At 39.3% G+C, this 13,960-nt stretch overlaps 1 protein-coding gene across 1 annotated transcript; it reads left to right on the forward strand.

Moving 5' to 3' along the window:
* Positions 1-1,586: 1,586 nt before the first annotated feature.
* LOC127123613 (uncharacterized) lies at positions 1,587-4,260 on the forward strand. The gene is made up of 6 exons (XM_051053813.1): positions 1,587-1,789; positions 1,854-3,021; positions 3,192-3,573; positions 3,692-3,812; positions 3,916-4,123; positions 4,216-4,260. Exons 1-6 carry the CDS (start codon positions 1,587-1,589, stop codon positions 4,258-4,260), a joined length of 2,127 nt encoding a protein of 708 aa, XP_050909770.1.
* The last annotated feature ends 9,700 nt before the right edge of the window (positions 4,261-13,960 follow it).

Consider the following 13,960-nt stretch of genomic DNA (forward strand, 5'->3'; position numbering starts at 1 on the left):
TTTACAAAAGTATATTTCACGTTGATCATTTTGGTGCATTCATTTTATTTTTCCAAACATTTTCGCACTCGATTTTGTTCATTTTTATCTTTTTAATTTGATTTTTAGTCAAAATAATCGATAGAATTAATTAGAATTAACTATGTTTTTAGTTTAATTTTATGTTGTTTGTTTTATTTTTAATTTAATCACCAAAAACCCTTTTTTTAAATAATAAAATAAATGAAAAGAGAAAGATAGGGCGTTGAAGAAAAAACCTTTCCTCCCTCCTCCTCAAGTGCCACGGGTCACTTTTCTAATGGAGGATTTGATGACAGTCCGTCATTGCATGAATTTAGTCAAAGAATCAGGTCAAAACAAGCTAAAGATGAGCCAAAATGAAGAAGAAATACCAAAAAATAAGGAAAAAATAGCTAAGTGTGAAGATTGTGGACTTAGTGAAAATATTGAGTGAAAAATGAGCAAAAAAGAGTGCAATTTTGGAAATAATCATATGCACCATCGCACAACATCGTGCGCGCAATAGGGGCCATAAAAGTTGCATCGTGCGCATGATGCAAATCATCACGCACGATGTTCCCTTTTTCTGGGATTTTTGTGACGCGTATGATCCATTTTGAGCTCTTTTTAAGGGGAATTTTGGCACTTTAATAAGGGTTACAAAAATTGGAGAGCAAAGCATAATTTGGAGAGCATCAAGGGTGATTTTTAGGGCATTCGAAGCCATTGGAGGCCATTACTTCAAGGAAATTCGTATGTTATTTTCATCTATCAATTATGGTATTGTTATCTGGATTATGAGTAGCTAAGCTCCTCTAGGTTAAGTTGTGTTATGATGAACCTATTTCAATATTGTTGGATTTTATGTTGATTTGTCTTTGTATGAATCTTTTGATCTATAATGTCATTCAATTGCTTATTGTTCTTAATGCTTTTTATGTGAGATACTCTTTTAAATTGATTTTGGATACATAGGGAATATTGAGCATTAGTCTATGTGTTGGACCTAGGATAATTATTGTACTTACGCTGGTTGAATAGGAATAGGAAACCCCGAGTAGTGGCATGGGGAATTAACATTCTATACATTGCCTAACCTTGCTTACGCTGGCGTACTAGGGAAAGAAAGCTCCGAGTAGTGGTTAGTGAGTTATTTCGTGGGGGATCGGATATAACGGTTTTATTAATTCGTCGTGGGGTTATATTGATAAGATCACTCATACAAGGCATCAAACTTCAACAATAGAGAAATAGGGGATTCTAAAACACAACCTGACCGCTTTCGTAATTTTGTTTAATCTCTTATTTACTTTTCGCACTGAAACTCGAAAACCTCCATTTTTACTAGTTTTTATACATTGCACACATTTTGTCTTATTAGAAGCAATTTTTGTGAATTTGATCTTTTTATTACTTCAACGTTGTTGATACACTTGCCGAGAAGTCATCAAATTTTTGGCGTTGTTGTCAGGGAGTATTGATATCTCAACAAGGTGACGTTTGTGCAACATTTTATTTTTAGTATTTTTGATTTTTGTTTTATTTTCTTGTTATCATGATGCTATTGAGGTATTTTTTGTTTGTGTATGCGTATTTCTGGGTCAACATTAATACCATTGGATCCAGAAATTGAAAGAACCGCATATGCTCTCAGAAAAGCAGCTCTGGATGACAGAATATCAATAGAAGAGCAACTATCAAGTTCTTTTGACTCTAAAGAGGAAGTCACCATAGCAGTTGCACCGCCCCTAACTATGGGGGATTATTGTAAAAGAACCGATGAAGACAGGTTTCGAGAGGGTTTGTACCGGCATACCATGCTAACTTTGATATTAAGAATTTTGTACTTTCAGGTTTAAGAGAAAATCATTCGACGGGAAGACAATTAGAGACTCGTGGGCGCATCTTGCACCCTTCTATGAAACAACTTCAATGTGCAAACTGACTTATGTCATTGAAGACCATGTTACATTGATGTTGTTTGGGTTCTCACTGATTGGAAGAGCGAAAGTTTGGTTACTGTGCCTTCCTAATCAAACAAATCAGACTTGGAAGGAATTGGAGGATAAATTCCTAGAAAAATTCTTCACTACTACTCAGTTTACCGATCGCCGAGCAGAAATTATGAATTTTGAGCAGCAGGAAGTTGAGTCACTTTATGACTCTTGGGAAAGATTTAAACTTTTGTTACGCAGATCACCAAATCACAACATGAATTATATGGAGCAGATGCAAAATTTCATTAAATATCTCAAGAATCAAACTCACCTGTTATTAGATGATTCTGCAGGAGGTACCATCCGCCAAATGACTGAACCACACGTGAAAGACCTAATTGAAAAGATGTGTATGAATGAGTACCATTCAAAAAGCAAAAGTTCGGTCAAGATTGAAACTGTGGGAATGCCTAAAGGTATGTTAGTTGTTGATACACATACTGCTCTTTTAGCTCAGATTGAATTGTTAAATAAAAAGCTAGCTGAAAGCAGCTTAGGTAAAGCTAACGTGAGCCAGGTACAAACACTTAGGTGTGAATTTTATGGAGAAGAACATGTGAATAGAATGTGCTCATTGGAATGGTCAAGTGAAGAAGTCCAATTTGCTAATTTTCAGAAGAATAGCCCGTATTCCTACACATACAATCTGGGTTGGAAAGTTTACCTAAATTTTCGTTGGAGCAATAATCAAAATGCAAGTGTTAACCAAGGTATACAACAAAGCCAACAAGCTTCATTTCAAAGGAAACCGTCACAGTTGGAAGAGACCTTACAAAATTTCATTAAAATCACTCAAAGTAGCTTTGATCAAGTAAATAAGAACCATGAAATTATGAGTAGAAACCATGATGAGTCAATCAAGAATTTGGAAACACATATTGCTCAGTTATCCAGACAAATAGTTGTTTTGCCAAGCTCAAGTGAGGGATTTATAGGTAACACTATGGACAATCCTAAGAATGAAACATGCAAGGATGTGGAAACAGATTTTGGTGTAATTACTGAAAAGGGTAAACCTGAAATAGTTAAAAGGATGTGATTGAGAAAAAAGAAGGTGGAATTGAAAAAGAGGAGGGTAACAATCAAGGTGACCAAGAGGAAAGAGGAGTCACCATTGATCAACTCATTGATAAAAACTCTCCCTAGAGAAGAACAAAGAAGCAAATCCTGACTGAACCAAATCCTTCTTTACAGGATATAAAACCACCATATCCGATAATAAAAAAGAAACTGGTTCAAGATAATGAGGTAGAGATGTTTGAGAAGTCCCAGGAAATACTAGCTACTCTCCAGGTAGGTATTTCGTTCCATGAAATTTTAGAACTAATGCCTAAGTTTGATAAATTTATGAAAGAATTACTAAAGGGGACGAAAGAGAAAGTGGTGAAGGAACATGTAAACATGACCGAAAAGGATGATATGGTTGTACCTCAATCCTTGCCATCAAAGTTAAAACACCCAGGTAAGCTTTCTATTTCTTGTAATATCGGTGGAATGAAGATTCCACATGCTATATGTGATCTTGGATCTAGCATAAATATCATGTCACTGAAAACGGTAAAAGAATTGAAAGTGGGTGAATCACACTGAGTAACATGACTCTCACTATAGCTGGCTCATATGTTATTCAACCAGATAGTATATTACGTAACATGTTTTCCGGCACTAAAGGTATGTCTTACTTTAACTTACAGACATAATGGATGATAAACATGATAGATTGAGGCATGGCAGAGCCTCTCAGCATGCATCTGTTCGGAGGGAAAAAAGTCAGCAGGTTCCGGATGCTCCTGGTCCATCTGGTCAGACAAAGCTGCTACTTCTGGGGCTCATGCTTCTCCCCATGCCACTCCACCTTCTTCTTCCCGTAGGAGACGAGATTCACCATCTGACGCATCAGTCCCCCATCCTCTCGTAGGCGTCAGGTTTCACCAGTGCCACCTCCTACTGTAGATGTTGCTGATCCACTTCCACCTCATACTGCTGCACATGATGATCCAGTGCCACCTCCGGAGGGTGAGGCTATTGCGGATGCCGAGCCAGAGGCTTTTGGAGGTGGTCCAGTTGATTTTTCCTTACTGTCTTTGTATCCAGACCATATTGCCAGACATATCTGGGACATAGAGGTAGCATTAGTTGGATTATTTATTTATTTTGACGTTAATTTTAATTTTTGAAATTGATTGTTTCTGACAAATTTCAAGAACGTGATCTGCAGAAGTTTCTTAACCACGGGAGAAAGATTGTTGCCTCAGCTGAATGAGGAATGATTTCAATCAGTTTTGTCCTTATTTGGCCTGAAGGACTTGTGCATGACCGGTTATACTACGATCAACCACAAGATGCTTAATGCATTCGTGGAGAGATGGCACTCGGAGACCTCGTTGTTTCTTCTCCCACATGTCGCATCCTGCGAAAAAACAACCGGCGGGACTCAAATAAAAACACACACAGAGCCGCCACTGTGCGTTATTTATCCCAAGATAGGGAAAGGAAACGCTCAGAGAAACCTGGAAAGGAAATGGTCTCGCGACCAAAGAGAAAGGGTAAGGGAGTCGGTTACGCAAGGGGAAGGTATTAGCACCCCTCACGTCCGTCGTACTCGACGGGATCCACGTTCTAAGAAAAGAAAAGGTTGCTAAACATCACACACACACACAGGGAACGCAGGTGGGGTTAAGAGAAGGGAGCTCGATAGGACATCGCATCCTATGCCTACATATCTCGTCTGGAACGAGAATCAGAGCCACTGTAGTTCGGCTTACGCACGCCAAACAACACAAAACATACAAACAAACAAGGGTGGCAAACATGGAGCCCGACAACCACTAGATGGAATTACGTCGGCATCCGAACCAAAACACACTCAAAAGGGCAAACGTGGAGCCCGACAGCCAATCACTGGGCTTACGTCAGCATCCGAGCCAAAACACAATCAGATAACAAGTAAACACACACAAAAAGAAAAAGGTTGCCCGGAGTGGTCTCGCACGACCACCTGCCTACATACCTCGTCTGGAACAAGGATCAGGGCGATGTAGTTCCCCCGAAAGGGAAAAAGATTTCAGCCAGAAACCGGGGGAAGACGCACTACCAGGGAGCTGGACTCGAGCCTAGTGTTGTCATGCATCGTTACCCTAAGTTCAGTTTTCTATCCTACTTGCATAAGCAAACCACTCCTATCCAGGAAAGAAGCAAGCATACAAGCATACAAAATAATTCAAGCATACATCAAATGAGAACAAGCATCTCAAACAGATATCCACATAGCACGCACTATAACCAAACAAGTGGGCTCACACAATAGGTTTGACTGCCTCAGCAAGTCGTCTGTACGGGCTGTGTTTGCTCTTAACCTTGCCATTACGAGGCTAAGGTGAAGCAGATGAAAGGATGAAGTGAGGATCAGACCTCACAGCTCTTATCCCTAACCAGGGAGAGCTTCTGACAAATGAGCATGGGTCCAGAATGGGGGAACCCTTCTATACTCAGAGACTCTGACACAACGTGCACTGCACGGATCTTGGGCTTGTAATCTCAATGCTACAACCATGTAATGGGAGCAAGGAGAAGACTCACAGAATAGTGGGGGATAGACTGCATACCCCTACCTTCCACCAATTGCCTTATTTAAAGGACTTTCACCTGCTTGGCACGAAAAATAAACAACCACAATCATTGCCTCTTAAGGAGGACTTCAGACATTTGCCCGGTCAAATAACAGACCGGGTCTCCAGACTACATGAAGTTAGGAAGTTATACCTCAATGCAAGTTGCTTAAGCAAAGCAAAGCAAAAGTTCACAAGGAACTGAGCAACTAAAAGTACCTGGAAACAGTCAAACACAGTTAGTACTCAGACAGACAAAAATAAACAGCAAGTATTAATCAGTCAGACTATACAAACTAATGCACAACAAAGGCAAGCTATGAGCTCAAGCCCAAACTTCACAACCTACAAAACAAAGTTGTGTTAGTGTACAAACATCAAACAACATCAATTGAATTGACTTGGATCATTCTCCATTCACATTGCACCTTTTCATCCTGAAATTTCAATCAAATGTTAGCAACTAGACCACTAGGCCAAGCCTAGGGTCCAAAGGTAAGAAAAATTCCTAAACAGCAAGGGATATCCAACCAAACTCAAATTAATGTCAAACAAGAGCCAACACAACTAGTCCCGTGTCCATATCATTCATCATGTTCATTTTATGCACAAAACAAATCAAACTAGTTCAAATGGAACACCAAACATCCAAACAGAACTATTGCATTCAATTCCATATCAAAACAGTTCCAAAAATCCCCAAATAAATTATACCTAAACAGCACATGTTCAAGGTCTAGCATGTCAAATTTTAGCTTAATTGGACAAATGGAACCATGTCAATGAAAATCAACAAAAACAGACACAATTATATGCTCCAAATCACAACATCAACACATGCAGCCACTTCAAAAATTCATAAATCCATGAAGACAAATAAAGAAATGGATGAGACCAAAACAGGGATGTCATACAATGTGTCTATAACATTCCTACCAAATTTCATGATCATTCAATACCATATGAGCATTTCACAAAAGATCTACCAACATATGTCACATGAGCTTGCACATTTGACCAACAGAGATGAAAAATAGCAATCAATTTGAAAATGCCACATAAAATTCCACAAAAATTCACATAGCATCTTAACATGTTAATGAACCATCATGCAAAATTTCACATCATTCTAACAAGCCTAGGTCATTCAAATAAATCCAGCAAATTGACATAATGAGGTGTGACACCAATTGTCACACCTAAGTTCCAAAATTCATAACTCAATCACCAGGAATCAAAAATTCACAAAATGTACATGTAAATCATCATCAACCAGTCTACAATTACCACAAAAATTTTCAAGAATTTATTTTAGAATATGAGAATTTCCCAATCAAAATGGTAGAATGTATCAAATATAGCACATGTGAAACAAACCTAAGTCAAACACAAATATTACCATGCACAACTTCAACCAATAGGTCAAAAAAATTCTACAGTCAACAAGGAAGTCAACCTAAAAATCCCTATATTTTTCTGATTTTTTTATGAATTTTTTATGAATTTTCTAAAGTGTTTATGAATTTTTTAGAATTTTTTAGAATTAATATAATTTAAATGAATTATTCAGTGGCAGTATTGGTAATTATGGAAACACGGGGGCGGTAAACGCCTTATTTGAAAATTCAAACCAAATTTCAGATCAAACAGCTTAATCTTCATCGTTCCATTCCAGAAATTGCCAGAAAAAGCAAAAACACGATGATCCATGAACTTCCACCAAAATGAGCAAATGAATAACCGCTGGACTCGTCTTCTAACCTAGAGTACGAATATCAACCTAGTTTAACCTAACTGTTCCTCTATCTCCTGAATCGATCATGTTAGGGTTTGGTTACAAAACTTCCAATCCAGATTTCGTAACCTACGGCTATCCATTTCTAAAACTACAAGCATCACCATGACCTACATGAAACGCACTACAAAACGCATATGACCAGTTGAAGAATCGTGTTACTCGAATACTAACCTCAATTCGAAGGCAGTTGCGATTCGTGGAGTTTCGACGCTCGATTCCTTGAAACAGATGGCCTAGAAGCTACAAGAAGTTGCATACAAAGCTCAGGTTCGAGAGAGATTGCTTCTACTGCGCCAAATCGTGATTCACCATTGATGGAGCAAGTTTGTACAGCTGCGAATCAGAGCTCCTTTCCTTCCAATCTTCACAAACAGTTGGAGATGATGATGAGAGGAGTTTGCAGCAAAGAGAATTTCGAAAATTGATCAAGAAATGAGAGAGTTCTTGTCAATTTTTGGTTTTTGTGTTCTTGAGAATTTGAGAGAATTTCAAGAATTTGAGATCTGATTTTGGGAAATGTGTTTTTCTCTTATGATTATTGGATGATTAGGTTTATATATGAATGCTTAATCCAAGCTTAATCATGTTTATTAACCAACTTGCATTTGATTAGTGAAAGTGTCATTTTCAAGTAAGGGCAAAATGGTATTTTCCAAAGCCAGCTCATTGCCACCTCATGGACAGCTCACACACTCTCAAAATGACATGTGTGAGCTGTTGCAACTTGTTTCACTCCCATTGGATGAATATTTTGGAAATTCCACATGTGATAGCACTTTGTCCAATTTTGCAATTTCATTTTACAAGCCAAATTCCAAATCATGAAACCTAGCCATGTTATGATGATTCCAACAAGTTTCAAATACCATTTATGAGGTGTAGCAAAAATCCCCACTCAAAAATTCCAATTATTTCACAAGTTGGACAATTTTGCCCTTGGTCCATTTAACTGTCCAGTTGAAATTTGACTTTTTGCATTGGCCACTTTTGAGAAAATCCAATTATGCACCATGAAAGTACATGTCAAATGGAGTTTGTGCATATAAAGAACTTCCAATTTGGACAATCCATGTGGAAGTTATGGCCTCCTGATTATGGGTCATTTTTGAAATTCACTGAGCCATAATTTTCCAACCATACATGGGATTTTCAAGTTCTTAGACTTTTTGGAAAGGTGAGAACAAGATCTACAACTTTCATGTTGAACAATTTTTCATTTGAAGCTTCCTTGGACACGTGGCTTTGAGGTCAAAAACTTTCCATTTTTGGAAACTTCAATTACAAGTCACTTTCTATTTTTGGCAGTTTTTGTCCTGACTTGATTTTCTCCATTCTTAAGCTTTGAGATGTCAAATAACACTTGTTCCAACATGAATGAAGTGTATCTAATTCATTTCCACCTCCAAATCCATCAGATCATGTACAGTTGACCACAGTTGACTTTTTCAACTGATAGATGAATTTGGCCATGCACTGATCCAACTGAGCACCAATCTCCTGATGAAATGGCCCAAGGATGAAACCCTAGCCTCAATAAGCTCAAAATAACCATATTATGAACCCCATAACCATCATAGACCCCATCTCCTGATCATGCCCTGATTGGCCCAATGCAACTGATTAGGGTTGACCAGTGGTCAAAACCCTAATCTCAAGGAATCTGCCTCCAATCACTTGATGACATCCAACCCTGATGATGATGATGTATCATTGCAATCAAGATGAAGACCAATATCCTTTGAGAATCACAAAACCCTAATTCCAGCCCAATCCTCAGATGGCCAATGATCAGTCAATAAACCCTAGGCTTGCACTTTGACTTCCTCATCTTCTGATCAAGACTTGGGAGTATGGCTTGCACAATGTAACCACATGATATGCAATATGCAATGCCTAATGACCTAAAATGATATGCAATGTGTTAATGCTAGTCCCAAGAGAAGAGGGCAAATTTTGAGGTGTTACACCACATGGTGAGATGTCTATCACACTCGACGACGTCTCATGTTTTCTACATCTCCCGATCAGGGGGAGATTCCCAAATCATGGGAGGATAACCAAAGATCAGGAACTCGAGATGATGGTAGAGTATTTGGGGGCTGATCCGGGGGAGGCGATGAATGAGTTGGATAAGACCAGGGGTGCTCATGCTAGATTTGTATACCTGAAGAAGGTATATGAGGATGCGCTCTTGAGTGCATATCAGGTTGATGGTGATAATGAGCAGGTGGCGCTCTACATATCGCATGCATTGAGAGCATACCTTCTTTATTTGGTTGACACTGTAATTTTTATGGACAATAGTGCCACATATACAGACGTTGTCTACCTACGTTACTTCGTGTATTTTGAGCAGATCCATGAGTACAACTAGGGGAGGCTTGTCTGGTCTACCTGTATTGTAAGATGAGAGAGGATTGTATGTGGAAGACGAAACATGTCACAGGCAACATCACACTACTTGCGGTAATAATTATTGGTCTTTGAATGTTTCTTTGTCATTTTCATTTCATCTTTGCAAAGCCATTACTGATGATTCATGTGTTCCAAACTTTTCATTTCAGGGTTGGATCCTCCAACACTTCCCGTGCATCTATGGTTGGGCGAGTGTACCTGATTACACTAAGGATATGCCGCGTGCTACTACTTTTATCCCGCTCAGAGGGAACCAGTCGACCGGGTCTTAAAGAGTCTATCTTGACAGTTTGGTTGCTGAGGACATGCATTTCAACAATTATGTTGATCACCGTGAGACGTGACCATTTGAAGAGGTACTGGTATACTCTGGATGAATGGCATGCATATCACGTCTCATTGCTCCTCATATGCCCGATCATGTCATGCTGAAGTCCAGCTACACTCAGACCATTCCCAAACACCATGTTCTCTCTACTCCTCTTGCCTTGACACGTATACATATAAATGACATGTTTGATGATTATGAGAGTCATCTGGTACCAAAGGAGGCACGAGCTACCATAGTTGAGAGCGACCGGAGCTACGTCGAAGGGTACATCAGATGGTTCTTCAGGATGTCACATTCGTACATGGTGCAGACTTCTCCAGAAGAACCATTGAGACCAGCTCATTAGAAGATATTAGAGGATGAGCAAGCACAACTAGATCATGCTTAGGATGTCTTGCCTAGGTGTCATCGCATAGCCGAGATTCTACAGGCAAACATTGACAGAGGTATCTTCCCTGACGGGTCTGATGTGAGTCAGGTCCTAGATGTCATCATGACGGAAGCACGTGGGGCACTCATGTACCGGAGACAACGTCGGGGGACAAATGGGGAGTGTTAACCTGTTAACGCAATTGGTTAACCTGTTAACGCAAGACAGAATACAAATTTTACATTATTTCAACAGCGTTAACCGGTTAACGCCCTGGGTTAACCTGTTAACGCAAGACAGAATGCAATTCTAACAGTATTTCAACAGTGTTAACGGGTTAACGCCCTGGGTTAACCTGTTAACGCAAGACAGAAATTAATTTTCTTAATTATCATAACAGTGTTAACCTGTTAACGCAATTGGTTAACCTGTTAACGCAAGACAGAATACAAATTTTACATTATTTCAACAGTGTTAACCGGTTAACGCCCTGGGTTAACCTGTTAACGCAAGACAGAAATTAATTTTCTTAATTATCATAACAGTGTTAACCGGTTAACGCCCTGGGTTAACCGGTTAACGCAAGACAGAAAGCTGTTCCTGCGCTAACAACGAACAGAATGCAGAATTACCCGCATTTTTCGCCGTTGGAGGACTTCCGGACCTCCGATTTCGATTCCGTAAAAAGCTACACGTCCAGAAAATTACGACTCATCCAAATATAGATTCATTCACAGTTTTAACGTAATTTATTCATCACAATTCAAGGGTATTTATCAAAACCTAATAATTCCAATTCAAGCCAATTAAGGATTTCAACCTAAAACATGTTCCTACCCATTGACCCAGTCATACTAACCCATAATAATAAGGATTTCCCCCCTTACCTGAGTTAATCCGGCAAATCCTTTAACTTCAAGCTTTTCCCTTCTTCAACCCTTTTTCTCTTGCTCTTCCTTTTTGCCCTTTTTCCACTTTTTAGTCGCTTCTCTGTTTTCACGTGTAAAAACCTTTTTACTAAATGGGACTCTTTACTGATTCCAAAAATCGTTCCAATTCCAACTTTATTATTCCAATAATAATAATCCAATAATATTCCAATTATTTAATTAAATTAATAAATATACTAATAATAATATATATGAATGGTTTATCTTTTATTTTGAAAAATAATACCCTCTCATTCATATTATCATCATAATATACTATTAAACTTAAATTAAATAATTATCATATTTTATCGGGGTGTTACAACTCTCCCCCACTAAAAGAGTTTTCGTCCTCGAAAACATACCTCAAGCGAATAACTCTGGATAAGACTCTTTCATCTGACTCTCAAGTTCCCAAGTCACATTGCCACCTGCTGGTCCTCCCCAAGCTACCTTTACCAAAGCAATCTCTTTACCCCGCAACTGCTTCAACTCTCGATCCTCGATCCTCATAGGTGATGTTTCAACAGTCAGGTTATCTCTCACCTGTACATCATCTACTTGGACCACATGCGACGGATCGGGAATGTACCTCCTCAACTGAGACACATGAAAAACCTCATGCAAATTCGCAAGTGACGGCGGTAAAGCGATACGATAGGCTACCTCCCCTATCCTCTCCAAAATCTGATAAGGACCAATAAATCGAGGTGTCAACTTCTTCGACTTCAAAGCTCGACCAACCCCAGTTATCGGAGTAACACGAAGAAACACATGATCTCCCTCTTGAAACTCAAGTGACTTCCTCCTCTTGTCGTGATAACTCTTCTGACGACTCTGAGCAATCCTCATCTTCTCCTGAATCATCTTAATCTTTTCCGTAGTTTGTTGAACAATCTCCGGTCCAACCACAGCACTCTCACCGGACTCATACCAACATAAAGGTGACCGACATCTCCTACCATACAAAGCTTCAAACGGTGCCATACCAATGCTCGAATGAAAACTATTATTGTAGGTAAACTCAATCAAAGGTAAATAACAATCCCAAGCACCTCCCTTTTCCAAAACACAAGCCCTCAAAAGATCCTCCAATGACTGAATCGTCCTCTTAGTCTGACCATCAGTCTGCGGATGATATGCAGAACTCAATCTCAGCTTAGTTCCCAAAGCCCTCTGCAAACCTTCCCAGAACTTCGATGTAAATCTAGGATCTCTGTCCGAAACAATACTCGACGGAATACCATGCAAACTTACAATTTTCTCAATATACAACTCAGCTAATCTCTCTAACGGATAATCCATTCTGATCGGAATGAAATGAGCCGATTTTGTCAATCTGTCAACAATCACCCAAACCCAACAATGAAGCATCACAATAAACCTCAAATGGTTCCGACGGACTCGGTAATATCAGAATAGGAGCAGTAGTTAACCTTCTCTTTAACTCTTGGAAACCTTCTTCACATTTTGAGTCCCAAACAAACGCTTGCCCCTTTCTAGTCAACATCGTCAACAGTAACGCCAACTTAGAAAATCCCTCAATGAATTTCCTATAATATCCTGCAAGTCCAAGAAAACTCCTTATCTCAGAAACTGACTTCGGAGCTTCCCACTTAGATACCGCTTCTATCTTAGAAGGATCAACAGCAACACCACCTCTTGAAACCACATGACCAAGAAAACTAACCTCTTCTAACCAAAATTCACACTTGGACAGTTTAGCAAATAACTTCTTTTCTCGTAGAACTCCTAAAACCACTCTCAAATGTTCAGCATGCTCTTCTTCAGATTTCGAATACACCAAAATATCGTCAATAAACACCACAACAAACTTGTCTAGGTACGGATGGAAAATCCTATTCATATACTCCATAAATACCCCAGGCGCATTAGTCACACCAAAAGGCATTACAGAATACTCGTAATGTCCATACCTTATTCTGAAAGCAGTCTTCTGAATATCCTCAGTTTTAACACGTATCTGATGATACCCCGATCTCAAATCTATTTTGCTGAACACACTCGCACCAACCAACTGATCCATCAAATCATCAATCCTCGGCAAAGGATACCGATTCTTGATCGTCACTTTATTCAGTTGCCTGTAGTCCACACACAACCTCATCGTACCTTCTTTCTTCTTAACCAATAACACTGGTGCGCCCCACGGTGACACACTCGGACGAATAAATTTCTTATCCAACAGATCTTCCAGCTGACTCTTCAATTCAGTTAACTCAACAGCAGACATACGGTACGGAGCCATCGATATCGGCCTAGTACCAGGTACCAAATCAATCGAGAACTCAACTTCACGCTCTGGCGGTAATTCATTCACTTCTTCAGGAAACACATCAGAAAAATCACACACCACGGCTAGATCGCAAATCGCCAGTTTATCTTTAGCCTCCAAAGTCGCTAACAGCATAAACAACTCTGCCCCATCTGCTACTGCCTCATTCACCTGCCTTGCTGATAGAAATAAACTCTTTCCTTCCTCAATCTCAGG

The sequence above is a fragment of the Lathyrus oleraceus genome, chromosome 2, assembly GCF_024323335.1.
Source record: "Lathyrus oleraceus cultivar Zhongwan6 chromosome 2, CAAS_Psat_ZW6_1.0, whole genome shotgun sequence".
Lineage (NCBI taxonomy): Eukaryota > Viridiplantae > Streptophyta > Magnoliopsida > Fabales > Fabaceae > Lathyrus > Lathyrus oleraceus.

What these genes read in the sequence shown, in the direction of transcription:
- LOC127123613 (XM_051053813.1), top strand. Translation starts at nt 1,587, where the DNA reads ATGCGTATTTCTGGGTCAACATTAATACCATTGGATCCAGAAATTGAA. An exon ending in AAAAGAACCGATGAAGACAG is followed by an intron (nt 1,790 to 1,853) that starts GTTTCGAGAGGG and finishes TTGTACTTTCAG; the next exon opens with GTTTAAGAGAAAATCATTCG. An exon ending in GGTAAAAGAATTGAAAGTGG is followed by an intron (nt 3,574 to 3,691) that starts GTGAATCACACT and finishes TTTAACTTACAG; the next exon opens with ACATAATGGATGATAAACAT.